The sequence below is a fragment of the Momordica charantia genome (assembly GCF_013281855.1).
Source record: "Momordica charantia cultivar OHB3-1 chromosome 8 unlocalized genomic scaffold, Mcharantia_2.0 BLBB01000008.1, whole genome shotgun sequence".
In the NCBI taxonomy this organism is placed as follows: domain Eukaryota; kingdom Viridiplantae; phylum Streptophyta; class Magnoliopsida; order Cucurbitales; family Cucurbitaceae; genus Momordica; species Momordica charantia.
Genome location: NW_028275166.1, coordinates 7,582,027 through 7,606,275, shown reverse-complemented (window position 1 = coordinate 7,606,275; position 24,249 = coordinate 7,582,027). Strand labels below are relative to the sequence as shown.

The following is a 24,249-nucleotide window of genomic DNA, read 5'->3' as shown; positions in this document are numbered from 1 at the left end:
CTACATCCACTGTTGAAGGCCATCTATTAAACAATGATCAAGAAATCAGCAACTCAAACAAAGAATCGAAGCAACACTCTGTTCAAATCAGTGCTTCTATTCTTCATGCACTCCCATGGAGATTTACAGCCACTAAACACCAATTCTTGGACAGTACCCAGCTCCCACAAAAAATCCAAAAAGATTGAAAAATCAGAACCCTAGGATGGAAGAAGAATTCGTCACCCTATTACAAAAATGGCTCTCTCTTTTCAATCTCTCTCACTCTCTCTCTCACGCACTCTCCCCCACACTCTGCCACCCCAACAAGCATTTATGTGTAGGTGGCATAACTAACTTCTTGGGTAAAGGCCCACTTGAATAAAAAACCGGAATCGAATTTGTTTGGATGGGTAAAAAATACCCATATGAGTTGGATTAAAAGACTTGAGCTCGGTCACCAACACCTGTCCACCTAGTTGATTAAAAACACCAAGAAAAGTCAAATACAAATTATCTGTCAGTAATATAGCATATATGTTCCTTAGTCTACTTTTCAAAAAATTTAGAAAACAAATGCTTCATTTGATAATCATTTTGTTTTCGGTTTTCTATTTTTTTTAAATTAAACTTGTAAACGGTCATACGTGGTTCATTGATCGAGTTAATTAGGAAGGAATGAGTTCAAACTCCATGATGACCACCTACCTAAAGAATTAGTAACTTTTATGCGTTTCTTGGTCTGAACACTCACGACTAAAATTAAGTTGAAAGCATAACCATAATTTTTTAGAGATAAAAATAAAATCTTTATCAAACCAAACCAATATGTTTTTAAAGAAAAATATTAACCAAGTCGAAAGAAGAACATAAAGCATGATTCTCTCTCGCAATTGTAAAGAATTGTGAGAGAGAGACACTCATTACATTATTGAACATAAAGAATTTGCAAATTCTCTCCCCATTAACCTTCCACAGCTACCAAAATTACCTCATACAAATAATGTCAAATTTTGATATACTATTTTCAAATTAGATGTAATTATATTCAAATTTATAGATAATTTATCAAACCCTAGATTTTAAGTTAAAAAAAGTTATCAAATACACTCATTACATTATTGAACAGTCTCTACCTACAACTTATTGAGTTTTAACCAATATCACAAGAGTGAATTGTCTACGTCGAAAAGGTATAAGGTAGGAGTGTCTTCAAAGCATGGGCAAGATGAGAGTGTCTTCGAAGTAGGGGTGGACACAGGAAGGGACTAAGGGCACATACCCCTAGATTTTTAGTATATAATATATGGTGTTTCCATTGTTAGGCAAAAGCCTCTTTGATCCGTTGGCTTTCTTAGAGCATAAACGCCGTGCTCCCTCTCCCATGTCCTTAGTTTTTTAATTATGTTTTTTCCAAACCCATTAATTTGAAGAAAAAAAAAACTCTAAAAAATCTCACTAATTTAATAAAAATCAAGTTTATTAATTAAGTTGGATTAATGTACAAGATGCACCATTAAATAATTTTTAAAAACTTACAAATTTAAGTAAAAGAAAACCAAAACCAACTATAATGTTAAAACAAAACTTAACTATAATAATGTCGTTTTAATCTAAATTCTATAAATTTCATACCAAATACATATTTTCGAATTCATTTGACAAATATGATAATATTTTTACCAACGATGTTTCAAATGAAATTCTATCAAATGGTTAAAGTTGCAACTTTTTTTTTTTTAAGTTGGAAGATTACAAAACTTATCTCACTGAACCATGTCAACCGACCAGGAAAACATCTAACTATAACTTTTGAAAAAAAAGAGTCGATATGTCATTTTCTTCAAATATTTTCATGAGTTTGGTGAAGAAAGACTTCAAGTTGGAGCCTTCAGCATGACGACACCTAACATGTTGAAGTTTTGAGTGTCGTCTCGGGCTATTCTCTGTTTGACCAAAATTTTTTTTATTCCTTTCATACATAACCCTTTTAAATTTATATTTATTTAAATTTTTTTCTCTCCTTTTCCCCAACAACTTTTTAATTTATATTTATTTAAACTATAAATTTGGTTTCTAAACTTTGAAAGTGGGGTATATAATGAATCTCTGAACTTTAGAAAAGTGTTTAATAGATCTCTAAATTTTAATTGTTATACTTTATAGGCTTTTAAACTTCAAAGAGTATGTTGGAGGCTATTTACCGCCTACCACGTGTCGATGAGGATAGATATTTTTGAGACAGTACGCATTTGCTGAGTCGTCCTATAGGCATATATCTGTTGGGATGTTGGCGACACTATTCTCCAACAACACGCCATGTTTTACGGGCGGTCAGATGGCCGTTATGCCATTGTCGGAAGCCTTGTTGGAGATCATTCCTAATAGGGGATGTCTGCCCCTTATGCAAGGTACGTGAATTCATTAGCATCCTGAGCGTTAGATCAGACTGTGACTGACTTGAGTGTTAAACTTGTTTTACAGATTCTTTGGAGGAGCAAGGTAGATCGTCTAGGTAAGTACTAATCTTAAGGGATTCTGAGCTTGACTATTTTTGGATCAAACAAAGTGTTTACCAAATTTCGTAAACTTTCAATTTTGTATCCAATAGATTTAATTATAAACTTTATAAAATTTCTTATAAATCAAGATATATTAGATATAAAACTAAAATTTTGAGTAACTATCATATACACACAACAACAAAAATTTTAAATGGAGACTTATGGCTCAGACATCAAACTTTTAATTTAATATTTACATTTTCATCATTTTAAAGTTATAATTATATTTTAAACTATATACTCTTTAGTTCATATTATTATCAGCGATTATATAAATGGATGATATTGCCAACGCAACATAACTCAATAAATTAAGGCACCTATGTTTTATAAAAAGTTGTGAAATCAAATTTTCATCCCAAATATTTGTATTAAAGAAAATATAAATAGATGATATTGGACAGGTTAGGAAGAACTGTGCGGTGATAATGTTTTGTTTGGAAACAAATCTAAACAAACAATTTGAACAATTATCTTCTAAATTTGTGTCCCAATTAAAATCCTATTATTAAATTTTGTTAGTGTTACAGAGATCCAATCACAAGACTCTAGGTATAGGTTTGATATAGTGGTAAAAATATCTCACATGAATTGAAAAAAAAAAAGAGAAGCTATTCATGGTTGTGTAATTCAATATATAATTACGTTTTTCTGTCGCAATAAATAAATAAATAAATAAATATATATATATATATTTTCCATTTTTGTTTTAATATATTGACTACAAATTATAAGAAATTAATATTAATATATGTAAATTTTAGTATAGTTATACGTCAAAGTATTAACAATCTCTTCGAAATTCAACTAATTAAATTATATATCAAGATTAAAAAGTTGTAGATTCAAATCTTCACCCTCGCATTATTGTACTAAAAACAATCCCTCTGAAATTGAAGAAGTCATAGCAAATTATTTTTCAAGCCAAACCTTATTATATACATAAAATATTAATTAAAACCATTTTGAAAATATAACATACATTCAATTAATTAACGTTAGTATATGTCTACCGCATATAAATGTCCAATCCAACCTCCTCTACCCACCAACACAAAGAAAAAAAAAATCCGAGTGAATTATTTTAAAAAAACTTGAATATTATACATATCTAATTAATTAAGATTACTATGCTATATGCGCAAACAACAAGCTAATTTTCAATTCCTACCCTCCCCTCCACCACCCAACAAGGGAAATTAAAATAAAGGAAGAAAAACAATAAATTCATACGAATAAAAAAAATATATCCAAACCAATTTTTGAAACAAAAAAGTCATTTTCCTTTCAATAATAACAATAATAATAAGGTGGGCATAAAATTATGGTTTTCATTTTCTTTTTTCTTAAGTACAACTTATGAGTGGAATTTGAACTCACGACCTCTTATTTAGATACACGTGTCGATTATTGTTGTTGAGCGTCTTATATGGTAATAAATCAAAAATAATTTAAAAAAATTAGGAAGAATTTATTTCCCTATAGATGATTAATTAAAAATTAATGAAGGTATATCAATAGATTTCAACGCGGTTGCTTTTTGTTTAATTTGTATCCTTCTAGAGCTCCTTAATATCGACAATCTAACAAGGTCATGTTTATTTTCTTCAAGCTACTTATTGAGTTGTTTTCAAAAAATTGTTTTTTCGTTTTTATGAATAATATATATATGCATGTATATGTATTTTTTTTTCTTTTTTCCAAATAACTTTGGTCAAATTGAGAGTTACTTTTCTTGTTTTCTCTAAGCTATCTTCTACCTTGTTTTTTTATTTTCTCCGTGCTACGTTAAGTTACGTTCTACTAGACAATAATTTTAATGTTATAGAATTACGCTAAAGCGAGCATAGCTCAGCGGTAATTGACTTATATCTCAAACCAAAATATTGTAAGTTTAATCATCCACACCCTTACCTGTTGTACTGAAAAGAAAAAAGTTGTAAAGGGTCCGAACTCATTTGGTAACATTCTCGTTTCTTGTTTTTCTTTTTCAATTTTATTGAGAAATCTAAACATTTGACAACTATTTATATTTTTTGTTTCTTATTTTTAGTTTCATTCCCAAAATTATTATATAGAAATTTGGGAAACAACAAAAACATATTTTTTATTTTCATTTCCAATTTTTTCAAAACATAAATAACAATAATTGTTTTAAAAATTGGCATGAGATTCTTAATTTAGTAAAGTACTGCCTCAGCCCTCAAACTTAGAAAAATAAAATTGTTGAAATGAGGCCGCTCGATTCCATTTTCCATCAGCCAAATCAAGCACAGTTAAGTAAATAAGGTAATAGGATTAAAAATGAAAATGAAGAAGACAATATAATTACCTTTCTTTTCAATCAAAACTCGAATAGAGAAAAAAAAATCCTACTCTCTTTTAGATCTTTAGAAGTTAAAATAGACAGCAGAATTCAATGACAACAACTACAAAAATAGTATCAATCTAAGCTCAGTTGCATCTCCCTTTATAATCTTCGCTCATACGTATCTTGTATTAAAAAAAATTACAAAAATAGTAGCGTCGTAGCTTTTTTCTTATTAGATAAGTAATGCTATACCTACAAAATAATATTTATTTTATTTTTCATCAACCGACGAATAGCTCAATAGATTAAGGTATATATTCTCATTCAAAATATTGGAGGTTTGAATCATCGCCACACGATGTTGAAGTAAAACAAAAATACTTATCCCTTCTATTTTTCATCCCACCTACTCCATTGTTATTGCATAATATTTTAAAATTATCAAATAATATCTTGATAAATTATTGATTTTGTTAAATATTGAATATTAACAAGTTGATGACATGAGCACTCTCGATTCCATTTGATAACTATTTTATTTTTTATTTTCTATTTTTAAAAATTAAATTTATTTTCTCACAATTAATTTAGTAGTTTTCACCTTTCTTAAAAAAGCACATATGACTCTTGGGCCCATTTTTAAAAACCAAAATAAGTTTTAAAAAATTAACTCTTTAAGTTTTCAAAAAAAAAATAAAAATCTTTAACTTAGATTTTGAAAACAGAACATAACAAAATTAAAAAATATATATGTAGAAGTAGTGTTATTATAAGTTTAGTTTTTCAAAACAAAAATCAAAATCAAAATGATTTTGATCCAAGCCGAATTGTTTTAACTTATCATATGAATTTGTTAGAGACAATTACAAATATGAGAAAAATATTTAATAAAATTAGTAAAATAGCAACCACGTTTAGTTTTTTCAAATATAGCATTTTAAACAATATAAATGTCCAATTTTAAAATGACAACATTGTATATATCTGTAATATATCTGACTACTAATATATATACGTGATGTGCATCTAATATATTATTAATATGAGCGTTTAATATAATTGCACTAATGTATGTGATATACATCTGATATATTACTGATTTGAGTGTCTGTACAATATGTATAAAAATTTTTGCTATATTTAAAAATTTTAAAAATAGATGACATATTTTTTCGCTACTCATTACAATTTTCCAATTTATTAGGACTTGACTTAAACAATCTAGAGTAGAATATTTAAAATGAAAAAACTAAAGGCAACATGTGGTTTATTTATTTAGGCCGGCTTTAGGACAATGTACCAATTTTTATTATAATAGAAATTTTTAGTACTAATCAACAGTAAAATAGTAAAATGAGTCAGCACTCGAATATTTTCGAATTCAAACCTTCAATTTTATAAAAAGAAGTAAATATATTACCTGTTGAATGACACTTATATGAGATGCGTGCCAACTATTGGTATGCTCATACTTGTTTTTATACTATTTTCGAGATTTTAAATTTTGCCTTTAAACTATATATGAGGTTGCAATTTTGTCTTTATGTTATATATGAGTTTTTATTTATTTGTTTATTTTATTTTAGTTCATGGACAATAAATTTTCATTGTAACATGATGGGGCATAGTTCAACGTAATTGACAAATGATTTTTTACGAAGAAATCATATGTACGAATACTCACGCCCTTATCTATTGTACTTAAAAAAATATTTTTGTTTAACAAAATTACTAAATAGGATGATCTTGAAATACTAAAAGAATACAACATGTAGGGATGAGGGATCGAACTCACAACCTCGTAGTTGGAGATATATGTCAATTACCGTTAAGCTATGTCCGCTTTAACAATTAAGAGATATATTTTAAAGTTTCAAAAGAGTTTAAAATCATATATCAATTTCTTAGGGCCTGGTTGAGAATATCAGAAATTGTGTTTTCAAATTTAGAATTTGAAAACTTTAAGATAGAGAATTATATGGGATAAAAACTTTGATAAATATATTATTTCATATTATAAACTCATTTTATGTTCGTTAATATAAAATTAAAATATGTAAAATATAATGTTTTCTTGTAAAATAATAATTATACAAAATTCATAAAAAAATATTAATTAATTAATTAATATAAATTTAGATTAAACTAAATATTTAGTTTGTAACTACCTCTAGTTTACAAATATATTACTAAACACACAATTTTTTGTTTTCATTGAATCCATTGTTTTCAAATTTATTTTGGTCTCTTCAGTTCTAAAATTTTACTGGTCGTTGTATTCCTCAATTTAGGTCTCAATTTAGGTAACAAGCTTCGATTAGAGGGATTCACAGCGTAAATCACACCCATCACTTTGGAAAAATTAAAAGAAAAAGTCAACAAAGAAAAGAAAAAAAGAAGAATAAAATGATGAAATAAATGGGTAGTAGGTGTAAGAGAGAGATTAGTTCTAGTAAGTAGCAAGAGTTGTCTTGTTTTTCCTTATAAAAACAAACCAAAATGCTTACTCATTTGTTGTGTATTCCATTCTACCTTACATTTGGCTCCTCAGTTTCCCTTCTTCCCACCCACTTTCATAACTCTTCCCTCACATTTAATTTATTTCCCACCGTTCAAAATCTGATCTAGCCATGCCACTCGCCGCCGCCGTAGCTTCCGGCCAAACTGTCTGCGTCACCGGCGCCGGCGGCTTCATTGCCTCCTGGCTCGTGAAGCTCCTCCTCCAAAAGGGTTACACTGTCAGAGGCACTGTCAGAAACCCAGGTCCTCCATCGCTTAATTAATTAAATTTAATTACTGTTTTATATATAACATATCATTTTGTCCAATTTGTTCATTTTTTTTTTTGTTTGTTTGTTTATTCAGATGATCGGAAGAATGCTCATTTGAAGGAGTTGGATGGAGCCAAGGAAAGATTGACTTTGTACGGCGCTGATCTTCTTGATTTTGAGAGCCTCAAAGCTGCCATTATCGGCTGCGATGGTGTTTTCCACACCGCTTCTCCGGTGACCGATGACCCGGTAACTTAACTGACTCGTCTTTCTTTTACGTCGAACTCTCTGGTTGAACCTAAAAACTTAAACTTTACGTTGGTTGTACCCAACTATTTTCACTAATATTGTCTATTTTGGACATAATCTGACTTTGTTTTTTGTTGCACCAAATAATGGAAGATTCATCTATATACCATGGATCACTCTTCTTCTCTATTAACGTGAGACTGGTTTTGGTACCATATTAAATCATCATCGAACTTAAAAATTGTTTATAAATTACTGTATATTTAGGACCCGTTTAGTAACGTTCTGTTTCTTTATTGGTAAGGAAGAAAAATGCATGACATGATTTCCACCTCTACTAATTCAAGTATGACTTTTTATTTATGTTTTGAAATAAATTGGAAATGGGAACAAGAAAAAAGAAACTTATTTTTGTTGTTTTAAAATTTTTTATATAACTGTGACAATGTTTATAGAAAAAAAGATTTCTTAAAAAAATTGAAAACGAGAAACAAGAAATAGGAATGTTATCGGATATAACCTTAATTATTTATTCATATTCTAACACATAGATAGTCAAGGGTATGAACAAATGATTGATTATATATATTAAACTTGCCTATTTAAGCTTAATAATTTAATATGGTATCTACATTTCTTTGGTATTGTGCTAATCTTTAAGCAGGGGATTTCTAAGAGTATTATAAATAAATTATTATACACATTTTAACCTATGGTTTAAATTGGGTAGGTCCCTTGTGTTGAACCAGGTACAATCATTCCTTTACTTGTGTTTGACCTGTAATGTCATTTCCTTCTTAATTGATTTTGATAGTCAACGGTTGGATCTCTATAATCTATTGACTTAAACTTTTGAATTTAGTGGTGATTTAATTCTTTGGATTGATAGGAAAAGGTGGAGCAGGCAATAATCGGGACGAAGAACGTCATAATGGCTGCAGCAGAGGCGAAGGTACGACGGGTGGTGTTCACGTCGTCGATCGGAACGGTACACATGAACCCTAACCGGAGCCCTGAAACGGTGGTAGATGAATCTTGTTGGAGTGACCTTGAATTTTGCAAGAACACCAACGTAAGTAACGTATACCATCTTAACTTTTGGCACTTTCTCAAATTTACATAATCTGTTGTTTTTGAATTTTCCCTTTTCTTTTCATTTTTGTGTTTTATAAAGTTGTTGATTTAGTTTATTATCGAGTTTAAATAGGAGAATTTCCTCGTACTATTTATGAGTAAAAACCATATCTTATTGTGATCATTTATTTCCATTGAAATCGTCTTTGACAACAACTTCATTTTTAACATCTAAAAATTATGCTTATTTTTTCGATATGTTTTTAACCTTTTCTCTATTTGAATTCTAAACCAAAATTTAAAATGAAAAACAAGTTTTTGGAAACTATTTTTTTAATCTAGTTTAGATTTTGAAATGTTTTCTAAAAGTTAATAACAATACAAAGGAATACATAGTAGAACCCGTGGTTGTAAATCTAATTTTTAAAAACACAAAATCAAAAACCAAATAGTCATCATCCAAAGGTACTTAAATCATTTGTTTTTCTTGAATTGAAAAAGTAAAATGATGTCACCCATATATATTGTCGTCATAATTTATATATTCAATTGTATCACCAAATTAAGTCAAGTGATTTGTTTTCCTCGAATAGAAAAAGTAAAGTGATGTCATTTATATATATCCTCGTCATTTATATTCAATTGAACCACCAAAAAGTTAAAGCCAATTTTTTTTTCTTGAGTAGAAAAAGTAAAGTGAGGTTGGATCCAATTATAGTGAGTACTTTTATATATATTTTCACCTTTTATTAAGTACAATATGTGGAGTGGACGATCGAATTGACAAACTTTTTATCGCTGATTTATGCTTGTTTTGGTATCTTTATTGTGTTTTGACTCTAACTTTATACACACATAAAAGAGCATATAATTAAGACATATGCACACATACAGAATTGGTATTGCTATGCAAAAACAGTGGCAGAGCAGACAGCGTGGGCGATGGCGAAGGAGAAAGGGGTGGATTTGGTGGCAGTGAATCCGATGTTGGTGCTGGGGCCACTGTTGCAAGAGACAGTAAATGCAAGTGTTGTTCATATAATGAAGTACTTGACAGGTTCTGCCAAGACATATGCAAATGCAGTACAAGGTTATGTTGATGTTAAGGATGTTGCAAAGGCTCATGTTTTGGTGTATGAGACAACCTCGGCCTATGGTCGATATATTTGTGCTGAAACTATGCTTCATCGTGGAGAGCTTGTTGAAATTTTGGCTAAGTTCTTTCCTGAGTATCCCATTCCCACCAAGTAAGTTTAAATCTCTTACTTATCTCTCTACTTTTATTTTTTATTTTTTTCAAATTCGTGTATTTGTTTTGAATAGTTATTTCTAGGGTTAAATTTACAGAAAGAAATAAAATATATTCCACGAACTTGGTTTGTACCTCTATCATTTCAACATTTCAATACAACTCTTGACCTTTTTATCATCATCTTCAAAAATACCATTTAAGCAAATATTTGTTTAAGGTTTGAATGGAAAAAGTTGACGTGATAGTGGATTGAATTGAAAAGAGAGAAAATGTGGAAGAAGCTATTTAAATTGGATGGACAATAGAGAAGTAAACTCTATTGACAAGGAAAAGAAATAAATTTTCAGGGTAAAATTGGGTAGACCGTCACAAGTTTACATGTTAATTATTGCCACGTTATTAATTTTCCATTCAAAATATTAATGGATGTTTGCTTATTTTGAAATGTTTATGAAAGGTCAATGTTTTTTTTTTTTTAAAGGAAAGTGATCAATGGTAGTATTGAAATATTTGAAATGGTAGAGATTATTTTTGAAACAAAGGGCAAAGTTGAGAGGGTTTTTTTTTTTTTTTTTTTTGTAATTTTGCCAAATTAATTTGATTAATATTGAACAGAAAAAAAATGTTGGATCAAATTATAAAAAGGAGCTAAAATGAAAACTAGAGCTTTGCAATCAAAACATAGGATCAATTTTCAGGTTTTAGTTGACCCATAAAAAGTAGGCAAAGGGATGTAGAATTTCTTTTGGCTTTGGTCATGTGTTTGGTAAAATGTTACCAAGTATGACTTCTTGGTGCAACTCAACTACCCCCCAAAATATATATATATATATATATATATATATATATAATTAAGCAATATTTTTCCATTTTTAGGTTGGATAGATAGTGACTTTCAATAAAACCTATCTCCCAAGATTCCAAAATGATGTCTATATCAAATGAACAGAAAATCTCTAGTTCTAGTTCAACTCCTATTTATTTTCTAAATCATGTAAATTAGTTTTAAATGTACCTAAACATGAGAAAGCTTGCTTATATCATTTTTTCTAATTTTTAAATATATATATTTGGAATTCTAAAAACATAATTATGAAAATAAACAAATAATATTTTTTTAATTAAAAAATAAAAACTCGAAACTTGATGTGAATACTTATTGTAATGTCAAAGTTGATACCGTACTCATCTCTCAACTAATCTCAAAATTTATTTTTGAAATTGTGAGACACCATTCTAGAAATCTACCAAACAAATTATGATAGGGACGTGCCTTCAACATAATGGAATCAAACCATCAAGGATAAAACTTGTTATTTTGTGGCTATAGAAAACGATTGAGCATACATAATTGGAAAGGGTCAAATGGTTGGATGTAGTTGTACAATTATAGCCATTAGAGACATTGAATTTTAAGCATTTTGTTTTAGTGCTTTCATATATATGTTTGACCCTTTTTTTTGCTTTTATAAATAAATTGAAATTAGTGTTTGAGATCAATGGTTAATGTGGTAGGTGCTCCGACGAGGTGAACCCCAAGAAAAAGCCCTACAAATTCAGTGTGAAAAAGCTTAAGGAATTGGGGATGGAATTCAAACCTGTGAAGCAATGCATTTATGAAACTGTGAAGAGCCTTCAAGAGAAGGGCCATCTTCCACTTCCAACCAAGCTTCACTCTGAAGCCAATTAACTTAATTACATACTTATTACCCTTAAATGTAATCCAAATGTGTATTTTAAATTAATTAGTCTATAGATCCTTAAGATATTCCCATCTCATCTCATATATGTATTTAGTTTAAACTCTCTATCTCGATCCATCGAGGCATAGTCCATATATATAAGTTTAAGTCTTATATATATTTTAGTTAACTTTTACCCTTTTTTTGATTTAACAATATGTGGGACAAGACCTTTTGGTCCATGATATATATATATATATATTAATTATATGCTTTAATTACTTGAGTCATGTGCAAGTTAAAGTCACTCCTGAGTATATTTATATATGCTTAAAAAAATATTTCATTTTTGTATGTCTCACATTTGTATAAAAACGTTTAGCATATTGAGTAGAAACTTTACATGACATTCATATCATCACATGAAATTAAGTCTATCGAATTTGGAATCATAAATGGTCTACAAATTTGTATAAGTTTTAAGAAGGATTCTAGGAATCTTAGCTAACTTTTAAAAATTAGAGGCAAAAAAGTGATTTTTTTTTTTTTGTTTTTTATTTCATGTTTCTAAAAAATTAAACTTGTTTACTAATTAACGACTGTTGTTTTTTTTTTCACTTTTTTTGTAGATTAAAAATAATGGTGAACAAGCATGGTTTCAAAATATAAAAAATAAAATCATCATTAAATAGACTTCTAATTTTGTTTTGTTTCGTCTCTGTTTTGTTTTTTTTGTTTCTTTTGCAAATGACTTCTAATTTTGTAAATCTAGCTAACATTTTATAAAGAAAAAGATTAAAACTATATATTACACAAAAAAGAGATTAATACAAAACAATTTAATCTAAAAAAGAGAGAGTAACCAACTACCAAATGTTCCCAAATTACTCTATTTATATATAAATTTCTTTACTTATCTTTGTAATAAGTCAAATGAAATTACTTGAGGTTAAATAAAACTATATTCCACATAGAAAAATAAATTTACTAACCTAAGCATTTTCTTTTTTGACAAAATCTAAGCTTTATTTTATTTTTTTCGGATGTTATAAACTTCACTTGGAATTTCATTCATTCATATGAACTATTTATAAATTAGTATTTCTATAAGTTTAAAATCAATACTCCGTACATCTTTATGTCATATTAACGTCATCAACACATTTCTTTTTTAATTCAATCATGCGATTTTACTCGAAAGTGGAACTTCGTGTTTGAAAGTCGTCTAACTAACCAACATGTCAAAGTTATTACAAAACTACGTTCCACACTTGGATATATTTATATAATATATGGGGTTGATCAATAATGATGGGGTAGGTGAATTTAAATAAAAATTAAATGGGGGAGGGGGGGGGGGGGTTGTTATGATAAATTTTTTATTTCTTTTTTTTGAAATCCTAGGGTCGACAGCCCTTTCGACATTTATGTCCATATACCTGGGGTATGCACATTGTCCCCATATCCATGCATTTTAAGAATAAGATGATGAGGACCAAGGCTAGATGATCGTATCATTCTCTATATTCTCGAAAAACTGTCGTATTAGATATCTTTCTTTTTGCCTTCGTCAAGTGGAAGTGGAATGAACTTAGGTTTGAAAAACTTATGTTGCAGGTGAGTCACCACTTCAAGAGGAGATCGAACAAGGCTTCTTTCAACAGTCGAGGATCACTTTGTGCCTGACTCCACTTACTACCTTTTAGCATGAATGGATAAAGAAAGGCCCTCAAAGAGCTCGGTACCAAACAAACACTGCTAAGAAATAATTGTGCACTCAAAAAAACATGTCATCGAAGAGTTTTCAACATTCATTCTCTAGCGGGGAGCGAGTTCAAAATCAAGGAAAGCCAAAAGATATTCCTTGAAGTCCCCACTATTTTGTGTATAAAAGTTAAAATTTACTAATGATACTTTTATGTTAATTTTCAATCATCACAATCCTAAATATTTTTTTTTAATTTTCAATCTATCCGTTAATCAAAGTATGATGTGGCATTTGACACGAGGAAGATGGAGATCTAAGCAATAATGAAATGGAATCAAACTATTGTTTTTTAGTACAACCGAATGATCGAACCTCTAATTCTTAAGAAGTAACAAGGTGTCTTAGTGGAAGGAGATTAATTCCCTAAATTTAGTAGCACTTTTGATCTTTATATTTTGAAAAATTTTATTCACCCCACTAAAAGTTTCCTAAGACATCTTTGCAATTAGTGTAGAGAAAAAGAAATTAAAAAAGACAATTTTATACATGGTTGCACTTTTTTTAGGACAATATGTGGAGGTTGGAGATCACAATCTCTTGGTTGAAGATATATGTCGCTTCGTTCTGGTTACATGGTTGCACTTGATATAAAAGAAGTAATAAAAATTCAACTAAAACAAGATTAACCCTTTAGTTGAGGGGTGTTTCATAGGCTGGGTTGGGATAAGGTACTAGGACCGAACCCAATTATTCAACTTGTAAATTTATTCAACCCAAACAATTTTTATTAAATAATGAACCTAACCGTACAATATTTGAGTTGGGTTGATTCGAGTTATTCAGATCACCTCATTCAAAATAATGCATAACAAAAAAAAAAGTAAATGTTAATATCTTAAGCATTTATAATTTACATACTTTTAACATTAAATCAAGATCCGTAAGTCAATGTTTATTTATATTTGTTGAATTAATTAGCGCAATTCTGATACGAAGTGTTGAATGAATTAGCATAATAGGAAAGAGACAATCGCTCGAAGAAAGATACTTTTATTAGGAAAGTAGAAATATGAACACTCTTGATGGAAGACTCTCTCACACTCTCTAACTTTCCTCTCCTTCTTCACTCACTTCTCTTGATTCACCCTCTTCACACTTTCACTTGATTCACATGGACATCTCTCCTATTTATAGGAGAAAGATCCTTGGAGCCGAAGCAAAAAGAACTTTCTAGGCTCCTCTCAAATCTTACTAGATCTTTCTTTATTTATTCTTATCCAAAAGATTTCTCTACACTACAACAAATTTGCCTTTTCATGACGGGCATTGCCCGTCATTAAATAATAACCATGTCGGTCACTGACCGACATCTATACGAGTGTCCTTGTTTCCCTTTCATGTCGGACAGTTTTAAGGTCGGGTATTACCCGTCATGTATATTCTCTTTCCATCCGGACATGGCCGTCATGAAAGGACTATTTTAAGGTCGGGCAGCGCCCGTCATGTATAGCGTTTTTCATGACGGACATGCCCGTCATGAAATGATAACCATGACGGGTGACAACCAACATTGTATGTGCGTCATTGTTTGTACGCCATCGTCTGTTCGTCATGGAATGACTATATTTCGTGACAGGCATTGACCATCATTATTTTGTGAATAAATTAATTAAAAAAATATTTGGTTGCCCAGACATGGCTAACCAACTATATATATTTCTTTCAAACCTATGATATTATCTCAATATGCAACTAAAACTTTTAACACATTCATTCATTATAAAACAATATCTATTATAAAACTTAACTCAAAAACTAACCTTAGACTCAAAACACAAATAATCACACAATAATCAAAAGTACAAATTTCAACATAACCTCTCCACTTTTAGAATAACTCAAAACTAGCATGGTTATAAAGAAAACAAACACTTCTATATTAACACCCTTCCATACAAGAACAAATGGGACCGCCCGTCCCTCTAACAAAACTACATTCAGCATAAGAATCCAGACTTCTATATATTATAAACAAAACAATCCAACACTTCTGTATAAACTTCCATATTTAAAAATTAATGGGTCAACCACTCATATATTCCTAAAAAAAATTACACTCAGCAACAATTCAACACTTCATATAAACATCCATATATATTTAACATCTTTCTATAAAAAAAAAACGAATAAGACCACCATTCCTCCACAAATGTGCATTCAACAACCATCCAACACTAATATAAACAAAAAAAGTATTTTCATTCTACTAATACTACTACAGAAACAACAACAATTCAACAATAATATAAACACAAAGTATTTCCATTATACTAATACAACTACATAAAGTAACCCGACCCAAATACTTACATCAAATGAACAAAATGAGTGAATCCATAAGTAGGCCTACACAAATCTTCTTACAAAAGTTGCCCATTCTATTCGAACCTCGTCAATTTCTTCTTGTTGATATGCATTTTTTCTGTTAAACTACAAAAAAAGAAAGATAATCTGAATATAAGAATAAATACAATATATAAACACATAAAGATAGATAATAATATGTACAAGTTCATTTATTGGAGTAATAGAGTTCTGCACCTTTCCTCGGTATATATTTTTGCACGTAGTATCGACACTCTATAGACCCCTCTTGACGAGGACACACTACATCTAGAAGATTTGAAAAATAAAATAATTATGAGTTACTAAAAAGATTTCAATGAAAATTTGATGAAGTTTAAGAAAATGATTGCATAAACAATTTGCAACCTAACAACAATAACCCAAACAGAAATATTGGCACCTAAAAAGTTTGACAACAACAATCCTAGTGTCATCAGTATTCCAATCAGATAAGTAGGCAAACTTACTCTTTGCTTGTACTGATTGTACTTTCTCTGTGAGTTTTTCTTGTCTTGGAAGAGCTTTATTGCAAGATGATGTACGAATCATGTCAAATAAACCATCCTCAGCGAGAAAAGCAGTTCTACAAAAAGGGAGAGAAAATTAAAATTTAAAAGAGGTAAATGAAGATACAAGAGTGAGTATAGATTTCATTTCAATTATAAACTAAAGGAAAAATACCTCAGCTCTTTGGCTTTGAAAGATTTTCGACCCAATATCTTCATCAAATAGTAGATAATTCTGCAAACATAAATGTCCATAATTTGTCTCCACACAGAGAATTGAATAGCCAACCAAATCACAAAAAGTGTGCAAGTTCATTTTTCTTTTTTGGATAACTAAAAAGAGTACAAGAATGAGTTAACTTTTTTTCTTTGGCTGATAGATCCAGTTATTCGTTCACCATGGCGTTCAATCAAATCTTCTTCTTCTTCTCGTTCCAAACTGTAATATGGCTCGTGACCATTACCACTTTCATGCTTATAGGATGTTTAACAATACAATGCAACACAAAATACATCGAGATGAGAGCATACTTCATAATAGAGGCAATATGATTCTAATATATGAAAGTTTAAAGATGACCATATAACAGGAACCCTAATGATTGAAAATTTTGGATTCATTTCAAAAGAAAAGGAACGTGTAACCAAAAGATGTTAAGAAAAACAATGATTCATTTGCATAACAAATTTCATTGCATTAGGAGAATTACATTTTAGTTTAACAAGACAAAATGTTCGGAAGAAACAAACACAAGTGTGTAAAAAAAAAAATAGAACTTATGAATTTGAAAACAATAAGTTAAAATAACTCAATGAAAGTTGGCACTTTCATAATACCAACAAGTCAAAACATTATGGAATCTCTAAATCTACGACCTATTTTCTTAACCAGATATCTCATCCTCCTTTAATAAAAATATAAAAAATAAAGAGAGAAGATATCTCATCCTCCAACTTCTACGTTCAATAGCTAGCTATATAGCACAAGGCTAAGTAGAAGGTCGTTGGGAATTTAAGCAAGAATTTTGTCCCGAGGGGAAGTCTACTTCTAGCAACCCACCTTTTTCTTCTATAACGCCTAGGCGCTCTAGCTCATTCTTAGAAGTGCATATTTTCCATTTATTAGAATACCAAGAGTTACTCTATTCCAACTTTCTCATTCTTATAGAATCAAGGCCAAAACTAGAAACAATAAATTTCCAGATAATATGCTTTTTAAAATCTCATCTCAGGAATGCACTCACTCAAGTCCAATTTTAAATATAACTTAATTTTCTTTCAAAAATACCAAATACACCAACTCATGCAAGAATTATGGTTCCATAACCAAACATCCATTCACATAACAATAAGTTATTATAAACAAAAAGACCAACAAAGTATTGCAGCTAAAGAAACTAGAGATACATAAAGAGTACAATCAGAAATAACCAAATGCCATAGAATTCTCTCAAAACAAAAGCAACCCAGATGAGCAGATACTCAAATCATTCAACAGAAAACCAAACCATGAGGAAAAAACATCACAGAAATTCAAACAAAACCATAAATACGAGGAGTACAATTAGTCCAATTTGTCCAATACCGAGAAGGGGAAAATCAGAGGGGAGGATATAAATTCGAATAACTCAGAAGACAAAAGCAATATAAAAGGACGAAAGCGTCCAAAAATGAAATGGGGGAAGGAGAATATGCACTACCGAGTGTGAGTTATGTAAACATCAAGAATAAGAAAAGTTCCAGTTGAGAAGAAAATTATATGTACTAACTTCCTTTATCGTGGCTATTAAAGAAATAATGCGAGTACCACACTAATAGTAATTGAAACTTATTGTGGCTATTAAAGAAATAATGCGAGTACCACACTAATAGTAATTGAAACGAACACTCTAACTTACCATTGTGGAGTCCATGGCGGAGTGCAAACAGCAAAAACACCATTCTATTGTGAAGTTCACCGTTCAACTAAGTTTCGTGTATCCCAATGATCACAATCAAGTTACTCAAGTATGCAATAGTTAATCAACAAAATTAGCAAGTTAACAAACATTTATCCTCAAGAAATAGGGGAGTGGGTACTTGATATTTAGGGCTTTCAACCGGTGGTTCATAGCCTGAGAAGAACAATAAGGGACTCTCCTTCTAAGATCCTCAAAGCATCAAGATCCCTCTCTTGCACAAATTCACGAAAGAATAAAAGTTCATTTAGATTATAAATCGTCCAAAAAACAAACAAGAAAAGAAAATCGCAATCGTAGATGAGATCGAGCATAGATATAGTAGAAAGTCATATTAAAGCAGGGGAAATCGAAAGGAAAATGAGCTTCCCGTCTTCTCGTCCTTTTTTCCAGCAGATGATCTAAAAATAAAAATAGAGAAAACAGAGAAAAGAAGATCGAGAGGAAGGAGAAAAATATGGAAAAATATAGGGACCAAACTGAATGTCGCTCGGAGGGATGAAGGTGTTGCGCTTGAAGAGATGAACGTCGCCATCGATCGAAGAGATGGAGGTCATCGTCGGAGTTCTCCGTCGCTCCCACTGCCGTTCGTGCACCCTTCCACGAAGACTATGGAGCTGGGAGGCAGATATTTTTTTTGGGTGAAAACTAGAGTTAGGTTTAAAAATTGGGTAATCTTTAATGTCGGGCTTGGCCCGTCATTAAAATTTTTATTTTTATTTTTATTTTATTTTAACGCCCTTTTTAACTGGTCCGTCCTGGTTTCCTCAAGTTTTTGTGTCCGTCATCATTTCCTCCGTATTTTTTTTTGTCCGACATTAAAACTCTGATTTGTTGTAGTGCTAGAATCCTTTGGAACCTAAGGGAAAGTCTAAGATATTTCTAGATCATTTTCTTTAGATATTTATTTACAATCTTCAAGAACAATCTAGTTGACTAACTATTACCCATAAGAGAAATATGTAGAGACTCCAAGAAGCTTCTAGATAGTTAGTGTTGTATTTCAACAATATTGGTGAAAAATTACACTTAAAAAACTTAAAAGTTATGTTTAGAAGTTGTTGTAAAGAATTATGTAATGAAATAAAATTAAAATAAATATATCCGTGTAAAAAAAATGGGTTTAAATTAATAATACATTCCAATTAGTTTAACCAACTCAAACTTACTTCAAACCAACCTGTGAACTAATTCAATTCATAGAGTTTTTTATTTATTTGAACCCAATCTAATCTAAATTAGTTTATAGGACAACCCAACCAAAAGACCTTTTCGAATCATCGAATTTTTTAAACACTTCTACCTTAACCTTGCTCTTGCTCTCTTGCAAAATTAAATATATCTTAAAGTACTCGAATTTATACTTTCCACCCTAAATAATTTATTAGATTCTCAAGTTATTCGAACAAAATATCACATAATTAAAGTCTATCCACCACAACTATAAATAAACTTGTCACTTGCTTTAAAAAAAAAAACCTTGTCACATGTTGGATTTAAAAAAAAATAAAAATATAGAAAGGCCTGCAAACTCTAATTGAAAACAAAAACCAATAATGAAACTTTAAAGAAGAAGTAGGAGAGATTAAAAATAGAAATGAACTTATATGATATTTATTTAGGTTTTTTTTTAATCAGGCATTATTATTATTTATAGAGGCTGCTAAAATTGACTCCTTTTTATATCATCGATGACTTAGCAAATTGGGCCCAATTTGTTGTTGTCGTGTTCTTCGGCAACTTCTAGGTTGTCGTCTTTGTCAAATGAAAACTGCTGACCGTTAAAAATTCCTTAGGTCCGTTTCATCGTCATTTTAGGTTTTGACAGTGGTTTATCTTGTTTTTAGTTTTTGGTTTTCTATTTTTAAAAAATAAAAAACCAAAACATATTTGGTAACCATTTTTAATTTTTTGTTTTTAAAAAGTTAGAAAATTGAAATATATATTAGAGAGAGAAAATTTTGATGTAGAGTAGAGATGACAATGGTGTGGGTGCGAGTGAGGATGCTCTCCCCCATTCTTGTGGTCGTGAAAATTTTCAGTCTCTGTCTCCACCTCATTCTTGGGTCCGAGAGATATTCTCGAGAAAAATTATCGGTTTTATTATTGTTTTTAATTATTTTTAGAATTTAAGTATAAAAAAGTGCAATAAATATATATTAATTATTTAAAAAATAGAATCGGGGACGGGGTCAGGATATGCATTTCCTATTTTTTGGGACACAACCGTGCTGAAATTTTTGTCACCCTCTAATGTACAGACATGAAAATACAAATTTAGATAAATGTAAATCAACCTTTGGAAGATAAATTTTAGAGATAAATAAAAAGATTTAGAAAAAAATAGTGAAAGAAAAGTTAAAGACAAAAAGTGAAAAATTTTAGAGAAAAAAAGTAAAGTCGGGAGGAAAAGATATGTTAAAAAAAAGAAATTATAAAGAAAGAGAAAAATTACAGTGGAAATAAATTTAGAGATATAAACAAGATTCAAAATATAATTTTTAGAGAAAATAAATAAATACAAACATAAATAAAAGTTACCGTAAAAGAAAATTGAAGGAAAAAATAAAATAAAATTTTCAGAAGAAAAAATAGATTACGGACAGAAAGAAAAGTTATAAAAGATGAAATTTTAGAGAGAAAAAGTTAGGAAAAATATTAAAATTTTAGAAAAAGAAATGAAACTAGTTTGTTAAAAAAAACAAAAATACATAAAAATTTGAAGAGAGACAAATAATAATAAATATTCAAAATATGAAAATTTGAAGAGAGAAAAATAAAGTTTATAGGAAGAAATTTAGAAATAAAAAAAATTTAGGGTGAGAAATAAATTTTTCAGAGATAAATGTTTGAATGGACTTGTTTGAGTTTGAGCCATGGGTAGTAGAACATTAGATGATGATGGCAAATTAATTAAAATAGATATTTTAAAAGTTAATGAACTAAATTTATTTTTTTTCCTTTATTGTATTGTAGAGGTAGAAATTTGAATTTACGATCTATTAGCTACCTTAACTAGTTAGAATTATATCAAGTTGGCAAAATCTTTTTACTTAAATATAAGAGACCATAGACTTTAGAGACTAAAATAGGATCTAAACCTTCCCTTGTTACTTTTTATTTTTAAAGATTTATAGTTAGGTTTGATTGAGTAAAATTATCGGTGTGAGTTGTTTTTCTTTTTTAATTCATCAACGATGAGTAAAGTGAAGAATTGAGAATCGATGTAACTTTACAAAAAATTATCTTTTAATCAATTAAATTATATTCAAGTCTGTAAAATTCGAATTTGACATTTTGGGTGATGGACTACAGTTGGGTTGAGTGCTTTTTAGGCCGATAGATTTAAACATTTAAATCATAAAACTAAAATTACATAAATTATATTATAAAAGAGTTAAAAGTTTTAAGGAAAAAAAAGAAAAGCTAAATTTTTTAAATGATAAAATAAAAGATAAACAAGTACCATATATCAAATTGATGAGAAATTATTCCGAGAGAGAGAGAGAGAGAGCAGCTACAGGCAGGCATCTTCGGTGAAGCATCGTGGGTCTTACTTTTGACCCAAATATTCAAATAATATTGGCAAACCCCAATAAACCCTTTTAAGAAATGTGCAATTTTGTTTCCTCTTTTTTAAAGTTGTGGTAGGTGAGTTTTAATTTGTTACTCCCTATAAAAACCACCCAAATCGCCACTCATTTCTCTGCATCCATATCTTCAATCTCTCTCTTCAACCCCCAAACAAACTAATAAGTAATAATTAACCCTTTTCTACAACACCATGCCGGTTGACACGTCACCAGTTTCCGGCCAGATTGTGTGCGTCACCGGCGCCGGCGGCTTCATTGCCTCTTGGCTGGTGAAGCTCCTCCTTGAGAAGGGATACACTGTTAGAGGAACTGTTAGAAACCCAGACGATGAGAAGAATGCTCATTTGAAGGATCTAGAAGGAGCTCACGACAGATTGTCTTTGTTCAGTGCTGATCTTCTTGATTTTGAGAGTCTCAAATCGGCCATTATGGGCTGTGATGGCGTTTTCCACACCGCGTCTCCGGTGACCGATGACCCGGTAAGAACTAATTTCATCCCTTTTCTCGAATCTAAAAAATCTAAGTTGATGGGTTATGGAAAAATTTAATTTTTCATTCCACATTCAGGAAAAGGTGGAACAAGCCATAATTGGGACTAAGAACGTCATGACTGCAGCAGCCGAAGCAAAAGTCCGACGGGTGGTGTTCACGTCATCGATCGGCACCGTATACATGAACCCCAACCGGAGTCCCGATACGGTGGTGGACGAGTCTTGTTGGAGTGACCTTGAGTTTTGCAAGAACACCAAGGTAACATAATAACCCTCAATAATTAACTTCAAAAAATACAGGTCAGATTATCTCAAAACCAATTGAGACGAAGAAATAGCTCACTTATATTACAATAAGTACAGGCCATTTGACCATAAAACTATATATGTTATGTACAGAATTGGTATTGCTATGCAAAGACAATTGCAGAGCAGGCAGCATGGGCAGTGGCAGAAGAAAGAAGATTGGATTTAGTAGTGGTGAATCCAATGTTGGTGTTGGGACCTCTGCTGCAAGCTGGTGTGAACGCAAGTGTGGTTCATATAATGAAGTATTTGACTGGATCTGCAAAGACATATGTGAATGCAGTTCAAGGCTACGTTGATGTTAAGGATGTGGCAAAGGCCCACGTTTTGGTTTATGAAACTCCCTCGGCCTCTGGCAGATATATTTGTGTTGAGAGCATGCTTCATCGTGGAGAATTGGTTGATATTCTGGCCAAGTACTTTCCTGAATATCCTCTTCCCACCAAGTAAGTTTCTTTTAGCTCTCATAATTTAATTTTGTGTCACCTGGTTGAATCTCTGTTAGAAGCATTTTGATGATAATGGAGGAAATTGTGTTATAGGTGCTCTGATGAGGTGAATCCCAAGAAAAAGCCTTACAAATACACTGTTGAGAAGCTCAAGTCATTGGGAATGGAGTTCACACCAATCAAACAATGCATCTATGAAACTGTGAAGAGCCTCCAAGAGAAGGGTCATCTTCCACTTCCCTCCCAACTTCAACAATAATCTTTCCCATGGCTTCCTCTCTTTCCCATGGCTTCCTCTCGACTTTTATATACATATATCCAAAAAAAAATTTATATCCTAAAGCTTATTACTTTTTTCGGTACAACATTAAGGGTGGAGATTCAAACTCACGACCTCTCGATTCAAAATAGATATCTAAATCAATTGAACTATGTTTAAGTTGACATATCAAAAACTTCCTGTGTAATTTAGAAATATTATATAATTCAGTGCATGTTATTCTTTAGTTAAATTACAATTCTAGAGCAGGGTGGTCTCATGACCCCATAGCATGACTTGAAACAAAAAATCAAATTAAAGGGAATAATTTATTTGGGTGTCTATTAATATTATATTTCATATAGGGTTAATTACTTTATTGGCCAAAATGGTATTTGACTATGGTTCTGGTAGACAGAGGAGACAAATGTGTACGCAAAACAAAGAGCACAACAATTAGGTAAAAACGTGTGATTTAAAGAAAAGAAAATTTTAGAATAGGAAATAAGAAAAAATAGTTTGATATCCATGTGTTAAGTTGAAAATAAACTAGTGAATCTATCCAATTTCCAAAACAATAACCGATGGTTACATATAATGTAAAGAGTAATCAATAAACGATACAGAAATTTCGAAGATAAAATTGAAGAAGAAAGTAAAATTGGGGAGAATCAATTATGACTATATGCTC

At 30.6% G+C, this 24,249-nt stretch overlaps 2 protein-coding genes across 4 annotated transcripts; both read left to right on the top strand.

The window, feature by feature from the left end:
- Nucleotides 1–7,366: 7,366 nt before the first annotated feature.
- LOC111020985 (cinnamoyl-CoA reductase 1) lies at nt 7,367–12,160 on the top strand. 3 transcript variants are annotated; one of them, XM_088128006.1, is made up of 5 exons: nt 7,367–7,617; nt 7,720–7,874; nt 8,770–8,946; nt 9,843–10,195; nt 11,716–12,160. In XM_088128006.1, exons 1-5 carry the CDS (start codon nt 7,485–7,487, stop codon nt 11,888–11,890), a joined length of 993 nt encoding a protein of 330 aa, XP_087984132.1. In that variant the 5' UTR covers nt 7,367–7,484; the 3' UTR covers nt 11,891–12,160. The 3 variants fall into 3 exon arrangements, with proteins under 3 accessions (XP_087984132.1, XP_087984133.1, XP_022153491.2); XM_022297799.2 differs by having other exon boundaries at nt 7,369–7,617; nt 8,764–8,946; XM_088128007.1 differs by lacking the exon at nt 11,716–12,160 and having other exon boundaries at nt 7,368–7,617; nt 8,764–8,946; nt 9,843–10,199.
- A 9,992-nt stretch (nt 12,161–22,152) lies between these two features.
- LOC148209453 (cinnamoyl-CoA reductase 1-like) lies at nt 22,153–23,906 on the top strand. Its single transcript, XM_088128149.1, has 4 exons — nt 22,153–22,532; nt 22,621–22,803; nt 22,944–23,296; nt 23,393–23,906. Exons 1-4 carry the CDS (start codon nt 22,245–22,247, stop codon nt 23,556–23,558), a joined length of 990 nt encoding a protein of 329 aa, XP_087984275.1. The 5' UTR covers nt 22,153–22,244; the 3' UTR covers nt 23,559–23,906.
- The last annotated feature ends 343 nt before the right edge of the window (nt 23,907–24,249 follow it).

Coding starts and splice junctions, on each gene's coding strand:
- LOC111020985 (XM_022297799.2), top strand. CDS start 7,485: ATGCCACTCGCCGCCGCCGTAGCTTCCGGCCAAACTGTCTGCGTCACC. Junction 7,618..7,719: donor AGGCACTGTCAGAAACCCAG/GTCCTCCATCGC, acceptor TTGTTTATTCAG/ATGATCGGAAGAATGCTCAT. Junction 10,196..11,715: donor GAGTATCCCATTCCCACCAA/GTAAGTTTAAAT, acceptor TTAATGTGGTAG/GTGCTCCGACGAGGTGAACC.
- LOC148209453 (XM_088128149.1), top strand. CDS start 22,245: ATGCCGGTTGACACGTCACCAGTTTCCGGCCAGATTGTGTGCGTCACC. Junction 22,804..22,943: donor AGTTTTGCAAGAACACCAAG/GTAACATAATAA, acceptor TGTTATGTACAG/AATTGGTATTGCTATGCAAA. Junction 23,297..23,392: donor GAATATCCTCTTCCCACCAA/GTAAGTTTCTTT, acceptor ATTGTGTTATAG/GTGCTCTGATGAGGTGAATC.